We start from the raw sequence: 18,234 nt of genomic DNA, 5'->3' as shown, positions 1-18,234 counted from the left end.
GGGCCCGGGGCCGGGCAGGGGACAAGAGGGGCCCTGCTGCTCGCCGCGCTCCCAGGCCCTGCATGTCGGGGGCGGCGGTGAGGCGGCCGGGGGTGGGAGGCGGCCCGAGCCCGCCCCTTGCCGCCCCGCCCCGGCCGGGCCCGCCCCGCTCGGCGCCGCTCTGTGCCCGCTCGCTCTCGGTGCTGCGGGCGCTCGGCCGCTGTCAGCGCGGCGCGCCGGAAGGAGGGCGGAGCGCGGCCCGCCGTGTTTGGTTCCGGCGGGGCTCTGAGGGCGGCGGGGAGCTGTGGCCATGGGGGTCCCCAAGTTCTACCGCTGGATCTCGGAGCGGTACCCCTGCCTCAGCCAGGTTCTGAAGGAGCATCAGGTGAGCTGGGGGCGGAGCGCCGCTGGCTGACACGGGCCCGCGCCGGGGGGTCCGGACCGGCCCTCGGCGGGACGAGGGAGGGGGGCGAGGCGCGGGCCTCGTCCCGGCCGGCCCCGAGGGACCGAGTCCCAGCCAGGCCCGCTCGCCGGCAGCGCAGGGGGACCCGCCGTTCGGAGCCGCCGAAAGTGCTGGGACGGCGGTGGGCGATCGCTGGCGGGCAGCAGTGCCCGGAGCCCGCGGCTGGGGGCCGGCGATGGTTTCAGCAGTCCCGGACCCAGAGTGCGCTGTTCCCCCGGGAGCTGCCGGCCCCCAGCCCGTGGCCGTGCCCCGCTCGCTCCCCTCGCTCTGGGTCCCCTCGGCAGCTCCGCGGTGCTGCCTCAGCACCCGCGGGGAACCCGAGGTCGGAGTTTACTCCTTGTTGGGCTCAGAAAAGTTACAACTGCTGACGGCCAATGGCGCGGTAATGACGAGGGACAGGTTTTACAGCTCTTTCTTGTCGCCTGCGTCGGACGGTTTCTGTTAGCAGCTAAACCGAGAAGTATGTTCAAGCCTGGAAAACGAAAGCCTAAATGGTACTTCTAGCAGTTGGACAAAGACATCATTTCAGAGACGTCGTATTTAGTACCTGTTGGATACAAGCTCTTCTAATTATCTAGTTTTCATTTCACCAGTTTTCAACTGATGTCAAAGATGTGATTTTATAGATTGAATAAGGGTGTTCTGAGGTAGGTGATAATTGAGAGTGTGTTTGAATACATTTAATTAATACATTTTCCCTAAACACCTGTGATTTTTAAAGATTAAATAGCTGTTGTGTCAGTGTAACTAAGATGCCCAGCTCAGGTGTTTCCCGGTTTGGCCTTTCCTGCTTGTTTCAAAACAGTTTTCAAAGCTTAGGTCTTTGTTTATGATTTGTTGGGCTTCTCTGAAGTGTCTAATGCTGTATGTGTAGCAAGGCAGCAGCAGTTTATGCTGCCTTTTCTGCTGTTTTCTTAGATGCCTGGGCTGCTCACGCATTTTTAAACTTGTGCTGAAGAGCTGTGGCAAGCTGAGGAGGCAGCAGTGTCTGCTCTAACCAGGGGGATGGCCGCAGGGGGTACTACCCTTGATGCCTTCTGAAAGAGGCAGTTAGAGCTCTTAAGATGAACAATAAACAGACTTAACCCTTCCAGATCACTTGAATATACAGACTGACATCTAGAGGAAAAAACAAAACAAAAACAAACCAACAAATTAAAAGCCCTATCTTTGTAAAACAGCATTATTGTTAAATCATGTTATGGCTGGGCTTCTTAAAGAAAACGTAGTACCTTTTATGTATGTTGCTTCCATATAAAAGCTTTAGTTTTTGTCTCTTGCTGCCTATGCACTGCCCTGCTCGCTTATCTGAAAGCACTGAGAGCAGTTTGGTTACTGAGTTTAACCGTACTAAAGATCATGGTGTGCAACAGAAGACTAATTACAGCAATTGAGTGGAGATCGTTCTTGGTCCTGCCTCTAATTTCTTTTCTTCACCATTTCCTCTTTCTAAAACAGTTACAATTTCTCTTGCATCTGGAGAATAAATAGAAGCTCAACGAGGCACTTTCAAAGATGTGTCAGCAGCAGTGCTATAGAAAATTGTAACAAGTTGGCAGTGCCTTTTCCTAGGTGTGATGATAGGGGAATATTTGTGAACAGTCTTACTGGGGGATTAAGGAATAGATTGGTTTAATGCCAGTTGCTCTTGTGGTGTATTTTGGTCAGGCAGAGGTAGTACTGGCCCTTTTACATCATACATGTACCAGTGTTTGTTCTCTGTATGTTGCTTGTGTACATTTAGGAAGGCTTTCTTTTTCCTTTAAAAGAGTGTGATGGCTACAGATAAGGCTGTTGGAAGAGCAGAGAACTACAAGGAAAAAGAAAGTCTGTTTGGAAAGTCTAGTGTAAAAATTGATGTTATTATTACCAGCTCTCTGTTTTTGGTGTTAATTGCCTCTCTCTAGATTCCAAGGTGCTCACAAGCATAGCTGAAGAGACAGCACACAGTGGTTGGGGTGGAGGCTGCTGAACAGGGGGAGAACTCTCAAGCTTCTTAAGCTAGCTTTGCTTGGAAATATTGTTGGAAGTTGCATACTCAGTTATGAAATTTTTATTGTTTGTAGTGCAGCTGTGAAAGGTTGAATCGATTATATGTGCAGGCTTATAAAAAAAGAAAAAAAAAAGTTTTCCTGAAAACAGTGGTTTTGGTTTGGTTTTTGATTTTACAATTTAGAAGATAGTCTGAGCACAGGAACAAAGTCCTGAGGTTTCAGAAACAGCCAGGATAAAGTAGGAATCTGTTCAGCTGACATGGCTTACTGCGTAAAAATCTTAGTAACAGATTGCGTGTGGAGACAGACCCGCACCCAGTCCAGATATTCTTATTCTGCTGTTGGTGTGCAGGAGGCTCCACAGTGGTCTTCACACCTCTGCTCATTTCCAGAGTGCTCTCAGGTGTGTCTTGGGCAGTAGCTGCATTCACCAAGTGATACTAACTGTGGCATTTGTAGATTCCAGAATTTGACAACTTGTACCTGGACATGAATGGCATTATACATCAGTGCTCACATCCAAATGATGATGATGTCCACTTCAGAATCTCAGAAGATAAGATTTTTGCCAATATTTTTCACTATTTGGAAGTACTGTTTCGCATTATTAAACCAAGAAAGGTTTTCTTCATGGCGGTTGATGGAGTAGCTCCAAGAGCAAAAATGAATCAGCAGCGTGGGAGACGTTTTAGGTAAGAAGATCAGCTCTGACTCTTGTCTTGAGGATGAGTGAGGATTGTGACAGTAGTTTTAACTGAATGAGGGTAACTACCCCAGGGTTCCAAAAAGAAAGTTTGCTTATTATGTAAATTTTTCTCTGTGTCTGTGTCACTTGGTGACAAGGGGAGCTTTTTCTTATGAAATTTCCTGTGAAACAACTGTGCAGTGCAGCTCTTGCAGATGTTTCCAAATGCTTCATAACCTGTGAGAGTCTTTAATATTTGTGAATGCTTGTTCTAGGTATGCCTATTTGGTAGCTGTAGTGGAAGTTATAGAAAAAGTCAAGTTTCTAATGAAACTGATTTCCAGTTGACACCAGTTACCAAGCTAGCTCAGATACAGAACTACAAGTAGATTAAGAGTTACAGTAATGTTTTGGGAGATTTGAAAACTTTTTTCAGATTGCTATAAGGAAGAAAAGCCAGTGGTCAGGTAGTACAGGGATAGTGGGTGAAATGCAGCATAAACAAGCTGTGGAAAGGGAACAAGACAAAACATTTTCAAGTAACTGGATTTTTTTTTTTGTGGTTTAGTTTTTGATATAAGTTTTTCTTTAAGGAATAAAGGAGGTTGAGGGGAAGCAGAGATTAAGAGTTCTAAATAGAAATTTGTAGCAGAAATGAGAGCCAGACAAAAACCTAAGACTTTGGTGGTTTCTCTGTTTCTGGTTCAGAAGTGTTTAGGAAATTCTCGGCCAAGAAAGTCTGGCATGATGTTTATTAGTTTCTCTATTACTGGGCATGATTAAATTTTTAGTTCACTGGTGACTCCTTTGGAATTCCACACCTACTGCTTTGTTTAACTATGTTACAGTTATTGTTCTGGGGTAGCGTTTCAGATGTTTAGATTACAGGTATTCCTGTTGTTTCAATGTTAATAGCTATTCATTGTGATCAACCATTGTATGCTCACCTTGGTAATCTAAATACTAAGTGCATCTGAATAGTGACAGATTGTCACTATTTCTGTGAAAAAAGTGCTATTTTTAAGCCACCTTAGTTGTATCAGAATTCAATTAAATTTCTGTTCAGGAATTTAATTTCTCTCCTTTTTACTTTTTAAGCACTCCAAAAAATCAACTGTATTTGTTATGTCAAAAGCTGTACTTAGGATATTAACATTTGAATAAAATGATTTGTTCTCTACTCTCTCTCCAATGCTATTTTGTTTTAGATCAGCAAAAGAGGCAGAGGAAAAAATAAAAAAGGCATTGGAAAAGGGAGAAACTCTCCCTGCAGAAGCCAGATTTGACTCCAACTGTATTACACCAGGTAAGATTATTTGTCAGTTATTTAATTTAAGAGTTTATGGTTTGTCTTCTGTATTTTGGTACTATTTTCCTATCTTAAGGCATGTTTTTTGAAAAAAAAAGGCTTAAGTGAGTTTGTGACAAAAGTTTTAGTAACATTGCGTAGGGTTGGAATACTGTCTCATTCTAAAAATTTTTTAGATTACTATGGAAAAAGTGAAATGTCTTGGGAAAGAAACTAGTCATTCCCTTCATCTCTAGCAGAAGTTTGGCATTTGGCATTGGCACCTGTTGGCATTTTAAAAAATACTTCTGGTATGTAAATGCAAAATAGTAAAAAGCTTTAATTTAGGTTTCTATTTTCAGGAACTGAATTCATGGCCAGATTGAATGAACATCTTAAATATTTTGTAAATATGAAGATATCCACAGACAAATCCTGGCAAGGAATAACAGTCTACTTATCAGGCCATGAGGTCATAGTATTTTCTCTGCTATCTTGTTTTAATTTTTTTTTTTTTTTTTTTAACAGAATAATACTTACTGCTTATTTGTTCTGTTTTGTGGTTCTGTTTGTTTGTTTTTGTTTGTTTATGTCCAGACTCCAGGGGAAGGTGAGCATAAAATTATGGAGTTCATCAGATCAGAAAAAGCAAAGCCCCATCATGATCCAAACACAAGACACTGTCTCTATGGCTTAGATGCTGACTTGGTATGTGCAACTAAAATAATACAAACAACAGGGACTTGTCAAGTGTGTACATTTTTGATATCTTCCTAAGCTCATAGGGTTCTAAAATGGTTTGAAACAAGCATGTGATTTTGTATTCCTGCAAACTTTTGAATTTGTAATGAAACCAAACATCAAAATTTCTTTGTACTGCTTGAAAGGTTTAAAAAAAATTAAAAGTAAGATCTTTCCGATATCTCTTTTTAATAGATAATGCTGGGATTAACAAGTCATGAGGCACACTTTGCACTCCTAAGAGAAGAAGTCAGATTTGGTGGTAAAAAGGCTCAAAGGTGAATTGATTTATCTTTACTCTTACTCTATTTATGATTAAATTAAATCCAGAATATACTGGATGACAAAAACAGGTATGTATTTGGTGATTTGGGTTTTCTTTTTAATTGATTGCATAGTAATTTAATGAAGTCTTAGTTTATTCTTTGGGTTAGGAAAGTCATGAAATAGAGAACTCAGTGTGCTGAATTTTGCCTTTGAATTGGCTTACATGAAAAGAATGTATGATGTCATAACAGCTGATAAAAATCCTTAAAGCTTTGATGTGTTTTACTTTTTTCTTCATGTTATAACTGAGCAACCTGGGCTGTATTGACATTGTTTCCATAACTTAACTTTCTAAAATGTGTGTGTGTGTGTATATATATATATTTCAGGTTTTGTGCATGTAAATAAATTATTAGAAAAATTACTAAAATAAACTCTCTTAAAATGGCTGGGTAGATGCTGTTATTCAGGGTTTGCCCAATTGAAATAACTCGTGGTCTATAAACAGTCAGATGGTGACTTAGTTCCAGGACTGTGCATGCACCTGGAGTTGTTCTGAAGTAATACAGGAATTAATTTATAACTGTTACTGTGGCTGAGTTCCTTCCTTAAAAGACCTTAAGCATATATTGCTTATCAGGGAGAAGATGGGAGAGACAGAAATAAACATTGCTGGCACTGAAAGGATTTTGGATTACACAGGACAAGTCATAAATGTTTAGATAAATGAAAAACTTTTGCTAATCAAGGCATATTTTATTGCCAAGGGTAATAAGATGAAAATCAGAAAAAAGCTTTCTTTTCAGTCTTTGCAGTCAATGTTTTACTAATACTCATGGATAGTGTTGGCATGCAGCACTGCAATATTTTTTGAAGACCTTACATCTAATTAAAGTGAAACCTTGATTTTATCTTTTGTAAAAAATAAATTAATGTGAAATAAGAGTATGATTACTTTCTGAAAGATTAATTAGTGAAAGTATGAAATCAAAAGGCAAAGTGTTATTTGTTCCCCTCCCTCCCCAGCATTGTTCCATATTGTAATTTCTGAATAATTATGCTCATTAGAAGAATTTACTACTGTAAGTTACAGGAATTGCCTTCTGTCAATATTGTCACTTTTATGGACAGTTTACTTACAGTTGGCAATTTGAAAATCCTAAAAATACATACAAATTAAAATCTCTCCACAATTTTATTTCGTTGAGAGAAATTGCTTGTTTTATCAGGATTTTCAGGTCTAGTGCAATGAAGAGTAAGGGCAGAATGTCTCTGGAGTCTTATAGCATCGACCTGGACTGGCCAAAGTTCTTTAATACCAATATGAAAATTTTATTTTGAAAGTGCCACAATTGATTCTGAAGCCCAGTGTAGCCCAGAGTTTGTCCTACATGATTTTATCTGGAGGCTGATGCATCTTCCTTACAGGATTATTTCTAAAATTTCCTATTTATGTGTGAAGACACAGGTATTTATGCTGGTTTGTCATTGGAGGTGGTGTCAACTAGTTATAGTATCGACAAGGTGAAGTAGTCCTTTCCTAATTTAAAATACATCATTTAGGTCATTAATCTTTTGGTGTAGGTATTAACTGATTTGGGGCTAGTGTTGGCTTAGGGTTTTAATGAGTAGTTTTAGTGAAGAGGAAAAAAGGAAAGCAGAATATGTGTTGACTGTGCCATAAACAAACAGTAGGTTTGTTATTCTTTTAGTGCTGCATTCTTTTAGTGCACTGAAGCCACAAAATAATACATACAGATGTATTTTCAAGTTAAGCATATTCATTTCTTACAAGAAGCATTTCAAATGACTGCATATGTAACCCAGTTTGTTTAGATGTGAATCTGTGTACTCTGTTCTTATTCAGACTGGTTAGAAAATACCTTAGAATGGTGAGGCTCGGTGCCAAGTTAGGCTAATTTGCCTCTTTTTTGGGCAATGGGATAAGGATTTAGGAAATAGTTACTGCAGCATGGAACTCCACAAAGCTCTTCTCTTCTCCATACATTCACATCTGGTGTTTAGAAGATTCTACTGCAAAATTTTATAGACCAAACCACATTAATCCTAAAATAGATTCAAGGAAATACTTATACATTATTTCTTCTGCAAAGATACAATCCTAGTAAAATTTCTTGGGTGTAGCTAACCTTGGCCTTATTAATATTAATGTTGAAAGTGTGTTTATAAATAATTAACTTGGTGGTTTGAATAATTTACAGAGTATGTGCACCAGAGGAAACCACGTTTCATTTACTGCACTTATCACTGATGAGAGAATATATTGATTATGAATTTTCCCCAGTAAAAGTAAGTTGTGATGGAGCTGAGATGGAAAAAAATGTGTGAATGTGTGAAGTCTTTATGCAAAAATTATAACAAAAATTATACTCCTGAATGTTTTTCTTTTTTCTTTTTTTCTTTTTCCTACAGGACAAGATTTCTTTTGAATATGATATTGAAAGGATAATAGATGATTGGATCTTAATGGGTTTCCTTGTAGGAAATGATTTTATTCCTCATCTACCTCATTTACACATTAATCATGATGCACTGCCACTACTTTATAGAACATACATGGCTATCTTGCCAGAACTGGGAGGTGAGAAAACTAAGTTCAGTTGTGGAACGTAGAAGCATTAACATTGGTGTATTTATATTTATTAACCTTTTTAGCCACATTAGAATGTTTAGCATTTACTACACTTTCCTTAGAAGGCAGCAAGGTGGCATTTTATTATCTGTGAGGCATTTAAATGCAATTTCTAAAATTGTTGAATTGCTAGTTCAAAAGTATACTTAATTTTCTCAACAGGTTACATCAATGAAAATGGGCATCTGAATTTAGAACGTTTTGAGAAATATCTCACAAGATTGTCAGATGTAAGTAACTTTGAAATTTATAAGTGTTGAATTTAAATTCGATATTGTACCCTAAAATAAACCATACTTCAGTTTTAATGATGTATTAAATGGCTGTGTTTTACAGGTAATTTAATCAGTTGTTCTAGCATGGAACAGATGGAATCCAATCAGTTGATGTCTGATCTTATAATATAAGAGGGAAAAAATGGAATCATTTGATCTGTGCTTTAGCCAGCACAGCGCTTTTAATACTGCAAGTCAAATGAGGATTCACCAGTAGAATCATGGTCCTCACTTCAGTCAAAGTGTGTGGCAGTATTGAGCAAAGCTGGTTAGATCAGGTGCCAGTGATGGCAGGGATGGGGGTTCAGTCCCTCTAGAGCAGGTGCCAGTGATAGCAGGGATGGGGGTTCAGTCCCTCTCTGGCCATTCACATAACTATTGGACTCAATGATCCTTGTGGGTCTCTTCCAGCTCAGAATTGTCTTTGATTTCCATGTATTCTTGAAGCTTGCAGCAGGCAGCTATGTTCTTTGTTTTCCCTGCCGGTAGTTACCTGTGGGGTAAGCTATGTCTGAAGGTCTTGGTGGGGGGAATTGTTTGCAGGTTTTTTATGAAGATCACTAGTAAAAATCAAGGAGCTTCTCTGAGAGGCAGGCATCAGTGTTGTTCTTGAGCTAACTGGTGTCCAGGAGGTAATCCTGTTAAGTGCTGGTGCAGTAATCCAGAGATGGGGTAAGGTATAGTCCATATAGAAATGGAAAGGATTAAACCTTCTGCTGAACTTGGACAGAAGGAGATCATCTGTTGTCTGTGCTTCAGCCTTGTTTTCTGGTTCTTGGGTAGAGCTGTGAAAGTGTTAGATCTGTGGCACAAGGCTGCATTAACCAGACTCTATATGCGTGCTGCTTCTAGAATTGATAGTGAAGTGTAGAAGTTAATTAATTTTTGTTTCACCTTGCTGCCTCACTGAAAGAAAATAAATATGGCTTGGCTTATGTTACATATTGCTGAGAAACAGGACTTTTAGTATTAATATATTTATTTGTATCTCTAGGGCAAAATGTTGATGTACAGATGACTCTAGATGTACTCTAATGCATGTACTAAGAAGACATTGTTAATCTGGCATTCTCAATTTGACATCCCTCAAATATTTGAAAATTTACTTTAATCTCACAGTTTGATCGTGAACACTTCAGTGAAGTCTTTGTTGACCTAAAATGGTTTGAAAGTAAAGTGGGCAATAAATACCTCAACGAGGCAGCTGGGATTGCAGCAGAGGAAGCCAGAAAAAATAAACAAAAGAAACAAAAGGTCAGTGTTTAATATACACAATTTCAGAAATAAGAATGTTACTTACTACAAATCAATAATTTGATCTCAGAAAAATTAAGTGGCATAAACCTCTGTTTTTAGGGTTTTTTTCAAACCAGAAAAGGTAGTAAAATATAACAGTTTACATTCTGCCTGTGTGCATTGCTGGTTGTGAGTGAGTTGGTTCAGTCATGGGCAGGTGCTCATGATTTTTAAAGTCTTGTAAATCTGTATTTAATGCTTTGCTGTCCTTCAAACAGCTTTTGTGTGAGTTATGATCAAACCTGCTATGCTTCATAATCTGAATTTTTAATGCATAGTCTGCTGGAAGTTCCGTATATTTCAGATACACTGATAGAGCATTCATGTATGTCTTGATGTTCGCTAACTGCTGGACAACAAATAGGGAAAGAGCAATTTCATTGGTGAGCTATCTCAGATTAGTATTAAACTTGCAGTTCTAGATATAACCAATTAATAAGGAACAGCACCTTGTATATTTCTGCGTAGTACTGCATAACAATATCTTGTCTTTGCCCCAGTGTCAAGTTCCCTACCACCACTTCTATTGACTGCCCTTCTCTATATGCTTCAGCAGGGTGTAGATTAGCAGGAGAAAATTCCTTTGCATTTAATCTCTCTGTGTATTGTTATCCAGTTCTTTGCGTACAGACCAGTTTTGGGAAGAGTAGCATTTTTGAACACAAATATTCAGGTATTTTTTTAGAAGTAGTTAATGTTTTGAGACTGCTACTTTTGTTTGATCTGTTCTTCTTGTCTGCTTAAATAATTTTCTTGAAGCAATTGTAAGAGAAGGTAATGGGGTTTATAATAAATAATATTTTTACAGTTTGATTGTAGCATTTTGAGTTGCAAGTTTTGGATGCGGTTCTTGCATATTAACCTGTATTTTTACGTTATCTCAAATCTTAATGTAATAGGCTCAGGAAAATTCTATATCTTTGGCTGCTTTAGAAAAAAATGAAGGTGAAGTGACCCCTAAAAGTAAGTGCAAATAATTTTGCTATGCACATATAACAAAAAATGTGTGTGTAGATTTCCAAGAATTGTAAGAATTGCACGTCAGAGATGAGCTTAATGTGAAGGCAAGATTTATGTAATCAGCTGTTGGGGAAGTGGAACTGCTCTTGTGAGAAAGAGCAGGGCTAAAGCTTTAGAGGTGCTTCTTCCCTGCCCTGTATTTCCATGATGAGTTAAATAAATTAATGAACAAACCTTCAACAATATTATGTTTTTGGTAACTGTATGCATAGGTATTTTCTTAGATGAGGAGACACAGGAACAGATTTTTGTATGGCTTTAGGGTTTTTCGTTGTTGCTTATAAACTCATTCTACTTGTACAAAGTTTTTTGCTCATGTTTTGAAATTAGTTATGAAAAATGTATAAATATTATTATATTACATTAGATGATGCTGCTGAACATAACTAAATTTTAAAATTAATTTTAATGTTTTCTCCAGTTTTTTTCTGATGGCTTATATTATCTCTGTTCTTGTAATTGGGGTAAAAATGGGTTGCCTGTCTTAAAAATTCCAGAATTTCTCTGGTTAAAGATTTTGTTTGATTGTTTCTTGTTACTTTCTGTGCAAGGAAGATGTGGGCACCTATAGCTTTGAATTGAGGAGTAAAGTTAAGGCATTATGTCAGAAGTGAATACTTTCAAACCATATTGTAGTAGGGAAGTGAATATTAATCCTTTTCTTTCATGACTGGTTTTCCAGCCACATTGGAAGATGAACCAGAAGATGATGATCTGTTTGAAACTGAGTTTAGGCAATACAAAAGAACTTACTACATGACTAAAATGGGTGTAGAAGTAGTGTCTGAGTAAGTATATACTTCTTTTTCTATTCCTAAATGCTGAAGACAAGTCTTTGTAGACAGATATTAGAGACATATATTTGTAAATATGTATTAGTGACTATTTACAAGAGTTTGTAGTGACAAGACAAGGCATAATGGCTTCAAACTGAAATGGAGTAGGTTGATGTTAGATAATAAGGAAGAAATTCTTTACTGTGAGGGTGGTGAGGCACTGGAGCAGGCTGCCCAGAGGAGCTGTGAATATCCCATCCCTGAAAGTGTTCAAGGCCAGGTTGGATAGGGTTTTGGGCAGCCTGGTCTATGGAAGGGTTGGAACAAGATGATCTGTAAGGTCTCCCTTCCAACCCCCAACCTTTTGTGATCCTAATAAAAGACAGAATATTCATCCCATATCGAAAGCAGAGAACACATGGCAGAGTACTGCAGTGGTGATGATACAACAAGATAATACAATACAACAAGACAATACAATACAACAAGAGCAGTAAATCAAGTTTTCTGTAATAAGTATTTGAGGACCAGAGAGGAAATGAATCTAGAAAATCATGATGTTACTAGGTTCCCAAAATGTTCTATCTTCATCCTTATGTACAAGTTACTAACTACTCTTTTGTACCAGTGGAAATGAGAAAATTAATAAGTATCTTTCCTTTTAAGTGCCTTCTTGGCTGATCAAGCTGAATGTTATGTCCAGGCAATACAATGGATTTTACATTATTACTACCATGGAGTTCAATCATGGAGCTGGTAAGAAAAGACATCAAATGAGAAACTACTGAAAAACAGAGTGATATTTCATATTGTATACTAGAAACATTTAATATAGTTTGGTTTGTTTCTAATCTGTGAACACTGCTGTGCTCTAAGTCAAATAATTTAGGGATTTTTTTTACCTGCAGGTACTACCCTTATCATTATGCACCTTACCTGTCAGATATTCACAACATCAGTGAACTCAAAATCAAATTTGAACTTGGAAAACCTTTCATGCCATTTGAACAACTTCTTGCTGTACTTCCAGCAGCTAGCAAAGATCTGCTACCTAAATGTTACCAGGTAAGATATGGAATTAAACTGCATTATCTATCTACTGCTTACCTGTTGTCTGCTTTATTTTATTATACTTGATTCTTGATGTTTTTGCATGTCTTGTTAATTATATTCTATCTCTACATTTTAGGTTTATGGTTAAATATTCTACTTGTTATGATATGCAGTCCATTGTAAAGTTAGTAATTAATACAAAATTTTCCATTTGCTAAGCAATTTCCAGCTAGGACAGTTAAGTGTTTCATTCCTGTACAGCACTGAGTTGGTTTTAATACCAGCCTTCCTTTGTATCTTCCTACAATTAGTGCGAAATTTCCTTTGATATAATCTCTATTGTATTTCCCTAGCACTTGATGACGAGTCAAGACTCTCCTATTATAGAATATTATCCACCTGATTTTAAAACTGACTTAAATGGTAAACAGCAGGAGTGGGAAGCTGTAGTATTAATCCCGTTTATTGATGAGGTAAGTTCTTTCAGCGTCTGCTGTCCATAAAAGCTGTATAACAAGACTGCTAAATTTCTTAATTAATCAACAGTTAGACATGCAATTAAGTGGAAGTTTAAATTAACACTGGATAAGACCACAGAAAAATATAAATGTTTGTTTCTTGGGGAGTAATTCTAGATTAAATTACCACAAGCAAAGTTAATTTCAGGTAGCAGAAGTCCTAAGTAAGTGCTGTGGACTTGGAGGTGTTAGTTTTTTTAATGAGCTATTCAAATATTTTGGTTCAGGTTCTTTGAGAAAAATATTCTTCTCCTGTGTCCATATAAAAATAGTGAACATCTGAAGGTTAAAAAAAATTAACACTTAAAAAAAAGGTATTTTTACAGGAAATCTCTTCACATAAACACGAGTAATAGGGAAGCATCAATGGAGAGCAGTAAAATAGTACTTTACTTTTGCATACAGGATAACAGTGCTAGACAAGGCTACCCTTTGGAAGCAGGCTTGCAGAAAAGCCATTTCATGGTAATTGTTCAGAGAACATTTTTATCAGGAATATGAGAAAGGGTAAGGCTGCAGCTGGACAATGAGCATGTTGGGTGTCTGGATTTTCCAGGTTACTTTCCCAGTGTAGTTTTTTCTATGCTAAGTTTTGTTTCCAGTTTCACATGTGCTAATTCCTCTAAAATTTAGAAACGACTGCTGCAGGCCATGGAATCCTGTAATAAGGGCCTAAAAGAAGAGGAGAAACGAAGAAACACTCACAGTTCTTGCTTAATGTACTGGTATGACAAGGATGCTGAGTTCCAGTACCTGTCACCATGGCCAGAGAAATTCCCTGCAATAGAACGATGTCACACAAGGTAATCCTGGAGTAACTGTTTTAGAACAGGCTAAAAGTATTTGGAGGACTTTCACAAAAATTTTAACCAAACCTTGCATATGCCAATATGTAAGCTAAGAAATTAAAAATACTGAATTATATGTTGCCTGCTTTAGATGGCACAGTAAAAGTATTTGTCCCTTCAGATGTTACTTTGCAGAACAAATGAACCAATGCTAAGTTGATAACAACAATCTAGAGAATTAATAAACTTTGTATGACAAAGGATGAAAGACTGGTACAAATACCTGATCAATAGTGATCATTTAATTAATGTGAATATGAATGATACCCTATGGAACCATTGCTAGTTAGAATTTGGTAGTTATAATTATTTAAAATAGTGAGTTTGGCATATATACTAAAGTTGTGTCTTTTTCCTGAAGAATAGTCTCTTTGCAGCAGTAGCATGGGGTTTGTATATTCCAAGTGACAAATTAGTTGCTTGAAAGCAAAGGGTTTGTCAGTAATGAGTGAATGAATAATGAATTTTTCTAGAGCTGAAGATCAGTCTGCATGAGGAAATGTTGTGCAACTTCTTTTTTAGGTATAAAACAATACCTCTGGATGCTTGGCATGTAGAAATAATGCACAATAAGATAACTAAAATCAACAAGAATGCATTATATTTTTGTGGATTTCCTACTTTAAAGCACATTAAACATAAGGTAAAAGATTTTTCTCTTCCAACATTTCAATTGTATTTATTAGATTACTGTGTAAGAGCTCAAGTTTTATATGCTATTTTGTTTTTACCCAGTTCTATCTTAAAAAAAGTGGTGTACAAGTGTTTCAGCAAAGCAGCCATGGAGAGAACATGATGTTAGAAATCATAGTTGATGAGAACTCAAAAGACCAGGTAAGTATTCAGCTCCTAACAAAAGACCAAAACCTAACAAAAAAAAACCCCACAGCTGGACAAACAACTTATTAAGAAGTCTGAATTTTTAAAATAATCAGATTTGAGGTGTTAAAATGATAAATTTGTGTGGGAAACAGTCCAGAATTTTGGGTATCTGCTAAAAGGTTTAAATTTTTCCTGACTTCACAATATGAATTACCAGTCTCCTTAGTTGAGTTTCTAGCCTTTCTCTGTAGTAGCATTTAGATAATCTTGGGTAAGGAGCTGGAGGCTAATGAATGGTAAAACTGCAAGGGAGCAGACCAGTCTCCAGACCAGTGTTGTCTTCTGTGTAACTGAAGAAAAAGTGTTTCCTTTTAATCAACAAAGCAGTTTTAATGCCTTCCACTCTAAGGAGGCTATTCGTTAGAGAAAGTAGAGGGAAGAGTCAAAGTAGCAAATGACAAGTGCAGGAAAGAAACAGTTTGAGAAATTAATAAAATGAGGGAGAGAGGAGGAAAACAATATAATATGGTATAATTTTACAGTAGAGACATAGGGAAAGTACATATTCAAGATACATGGCAAGAAAAATCATATAAGCCCAATTAATATGTTAAAAAATAGAAGAGATAGAAAAAGAGAACATAATGGGAGTTTGAATTTACAGATGCTAGCAAGTTGTGGACATAAATGTTGTTTTTTTCAGTGTGATAAGTAAGTAAAATATATCATACAAAATACTTCAGTAATCTCAAATTGTCATTTTGTTGATTGTGTCCCAGAGACACAAAGTTCTAAGTGATTTAACAAAAGAAGTACTTAGCAGATCTACATGAGACATACAAATTATCCCAGGTCTTCAAGTACCACATGCAACATGTTAACAGCCATATTTTTAATTAGGGATTATGTAGTCTGTATCAAATATATTTTAGTAAAATAAAATGAGTTTTTTATTCTGCAAGAAAATCTGTTATGTAACAACTGTAGCTTTGATTGCAAAACCAACTTGAAAATACTGTAAAAAATCTTTCAATATGTTAAACAAATGATAACAAAACTTCTGGGTTTTTTTCAGATGGTAGAAAATGTTGCCAGTTCAGTACTTGGAAAGCGAGTTTTTGTTAACTGGCCCCACCTTGAAGAAGCCAGAGTTGTTGCTGTGTCAGATGGAGAAACCAAGTGAGTTACCTGATACATAGTTCTTTGTTGTCCTTTTGCCTTTTCTTCAAATTAATTTTGAAAATTTCAATTTCCTTGGGATGCACAGAAATTTTTGTTTTATTGTAAAACTAACAACAAATTAGTCCAGTTGTAACAAAGGCTGCTTGGTGAAGAATGTTTAATATTGTTCTGAGGTTTGGTTGCCTCTGTAGCACTTCAGTCTTTTGACTGTTTTGTTATAGTTGTTAAAGCTTGGGAGACCACCTTCTTTCAAGGGGAAAAATGCATGCACAGAAATCCACACACTGAACATTTCTATGCAATCCTCCTTTATAAATATCACATGTACTGGTAGTACCGGTATTTTTTATTAAAAACATGCTGTGTGGTCCATTGTGGAAGGCATAGAGAAAATAATGCTTGCAAGTCTTCCATATCCTTAACAAGCAATTTCTAACTATTTTGGGTTTTGCTCACAATCGGTTATGTCTAGGTTAATACTTTTTGGCTAAATTTCCTACCTGTCATAATTATTCTCAAGGTTTTATTTGGAAGAACCACATGGCACACAGAAGCTTTACATGGGAAATGCAGTGCCTCCAACTAAAGTGGCTTATGTTGGAGATAAGGAGCAAAGCATGTGGGTAAAAGAAGTTCAAGGCATTTCAGAGCAGTAAGTAAATTCAATAATTAAAGTGTAGCTTTGCATTTTATGTCTTGGCTATGTTGTGTTCCTGTTACAGACCTAAGTAGCACAGAAGAGCTGCTGCATACTTGATGATAAAGGTTAATCAAGTATGCTTAAATTTAAAGCAAGAACATAAAAGAGTTTATCTTGATATTTCAGAATGTATGGAGTCAATTCTGAAGTAACTAAACTTAGATGCTGTTACAAAAGAACTCTCGAATAAGTTTCAGTATTTATTCTCCCTCTCAATTTTTTCTTCTGTTGTTAGCAATCTTTAGTTGTAGGAAGTATGTAGAATAAAGTAACATAGAATCAACTTGCAACTCAAATAGCTTAGCTTTGTTAAATCATATACAGCTCTTGTTTTTCTAGAGTGTGGGTGCTCAGTGGACTGTAAATGAGTTGCAGTAGTTTTGATGCCTTTTTGCTGTTCCTAAAATCAAGAGCCAGACACAATTAGGTGATAAAAAGGGGTTGGTTGCCTTTCTAAAGATCCTTAGGTGCACAGCACACAGGATGGAAAGCACCTGAGGATGCACCTGTAACACACATGCAATTTTTGTGTGTTTAGCCAATTGGCATAACTGACAAGAATCCCCAGTTAGAGACATAAGTGATGTGGTAATTCTCCCTGGGTTCAACCCTTTCTTTCCTTTCTGAATCTCCCTCCCCCCACTCCCCATAGACAGGAGCTAAACTTTGTTAATGGAAATGTGTCTTGGAGAGCTGTTTTCAACCTTGGCTTCCCAGAGAATGTAACCGTGGACCTCCAGCTTGGTGCTGCTGGGGATTTTGTTTTGTCTTTGTCTAACAAAGTAGGTCAAATGCTAGCTGCGAATACTGTGATAGGCTACAGGGCTACAAATGTATATGTAAGAATATATAAAAGCAAAAAGGCAAAAATCAGCTTGGCATTTTATTACATGTCATTTGAGTTAACTGATTTAATTACCCCTAACCCTCCCACTGTAAAGATTACATGTGCTTAAATTAATACTCTGAGCTCTGTAGTGATGGCTGTGCAACAGTGGGTAAGCAGTTGGTTAAGCCATTTACTCTGGGTGTTTTTTGTAAATAAGAAGGAAACTAGAAAATTAGAATCCTTTTTTAAAGAGCGTTTTTTATTTTATTTAATTTTATTTCAATAATTTATTCTACCCTCTTGGTTCAGTTCTATTTATTGTAATCAAGCTAAATGTTCTGCTTTGTGTTCAGGTACCAGAGAAGGAAAGGAATAATTATCCATGAAACATCAGTAGTTGTATATGCTCAGTTACTCACTGGTAATAGGTATCAACTAAACCAAAATGGAGAAGTCTATTTGGAGAAGCAGTGGTCTAAACAAGTTCTTCCTTTTGTTTACCAAACAGTTGTCAAGGTAAATATACAAGTTCAGTACCTTCTCTGAATTGTTTCAGACTCTTGATTGTTTTAAACTAAGTGTCTATTTAGACAGTTTTTAAAATTATTTTGCTGGAACTGAATTATATTTAAGATTGTCACTGTTGTCTTTTTCATGTAGGATATCAAAGCCTTTGACTGTCGTTTTTCAAACATCAAAACTTTGGATGATTTGTTTCCTCCTGGAAGTACAGCCTTCATGCTGGGATCTCCTTACTACGGCTGCATGGGAGAAGTTAGTTCCAGTAATTTCATAATTTTTCTCTGTAGATTTGTTTTCTTTTTGCAAACTTAAAATAATCTAAG

General features: G+C 37.2%; 1 protein-coding gene across 2 annotated transcripts in view; it reads left to right on the top strand.

Moving 5' to 3' along the window:
* The first annotated feature begins 149 nt into the window (after positions 1 to 149).
* XRN1 (5'-3' exoribonuclease 1) overlaps positions 150 to 18,234 on the top strand; it is a 34,434-nt gene continuing 16,349 nt past the window's right edge. For both annotated transcript variants that reach the window (XM_056498458.1, XM_056498457.1), the window contains exons 1-22: positions 150 to 364; positions 2,896 to 3,128; positions 4,330 to 4,427; positions 4,772 to 4,881; positions 5,007 to 5,117; positions 5,346 to 5,428; positions 7,640 to 7,727; positions 7,851 to 8,019; positions 8,233 to 8,300; positions 9,465 to 9,599; positions 10,541 to 10,604; positions 11,344 to 11,449; positions 12,104 to 12,193; positions 12,346 to 12,502; positions 12,844 to 12,963; positions 13,642 to 13,811; positions 14,379 to 14,499; positions 14,592 to 14,690; positions 15,754 to 15,857; positions 16,381 to 16,512; positions 17,743 to 17,905; positions 18,050 to 18,163. In XM_056498458.1, the coding sequence (XP_056354433.1) occupies positions 290 to 364; positions 2,896 to 3,128; positions 4,330 to 4,427; positions 4,772 to 4,881; positions 5,007 to 5,117; positions 5,346 to 5,428; positions 7,640 to 7,727; positions 7,851 to 8,019; positions 8,233 to 8,300; positions 9,465 to 9,599; positions 10,541 to 10,604; positions 11,344 to 11,449; positions 12,104 to 12,193; positions 12,346 to 12,502; positions 12,844 to 12,963; positions 13,642 to 13,811; positions 14,379 to 14,499; positions 14,592 to 14,690; positions 15,754 to 15,857; positions 16,381 to 16,512; positions 17,743 to 17,905; positions 18,050 to 18,163 (2,610 nt within the window). In that variant the 5' untranslated portion in view covers positions 150 to 289. The remainder of the gene's footprint in view (positions 365 to 2,895; positions 3,129 to 4,329; positions 4,428 to 4,771; positions 4,882 to 5,006; positions 5,118 to 5,345; positions 5,429 to 7,639; positions 7,728 to 7,850; positions 8,020 to 8,232; positions 8,301 to 9,464; positions 9,600 to 10,540; positions 10,605 to 11,343; positions 11,450 to 12,103; positions 12,194 to 12,345; positions 12,503 to 12,843; positions 12,964 to 13,641; positions 13,812 to 14,378; positions 14,500 to 14,591; positions 14,691 to 15,753; positions 15,858 to 16,380; positions 16,513 to 17,742; positions 17,906 to 18,049; positions 18,164 to 18,234) is intronic.

This window comes from Oenanthe melanoleuca, chromosome 9 (assembly GCF_029582105.1).
Source record: "Oenanthe melanoleuca isolate GR-GAL-2019-014 chromosome 9, OMel1.0, whole genome shotgun sequence".
Taxonomy (NCBI): Eukaryota; Metazoa; Chordata; class Aves; order Passeriformes; family Muscicapidae; genus Oenanthe; species Oenanthe melanoleuca.
This window is presented reverse-complemented; position numbering and strand designations above follow the sequence as displayed.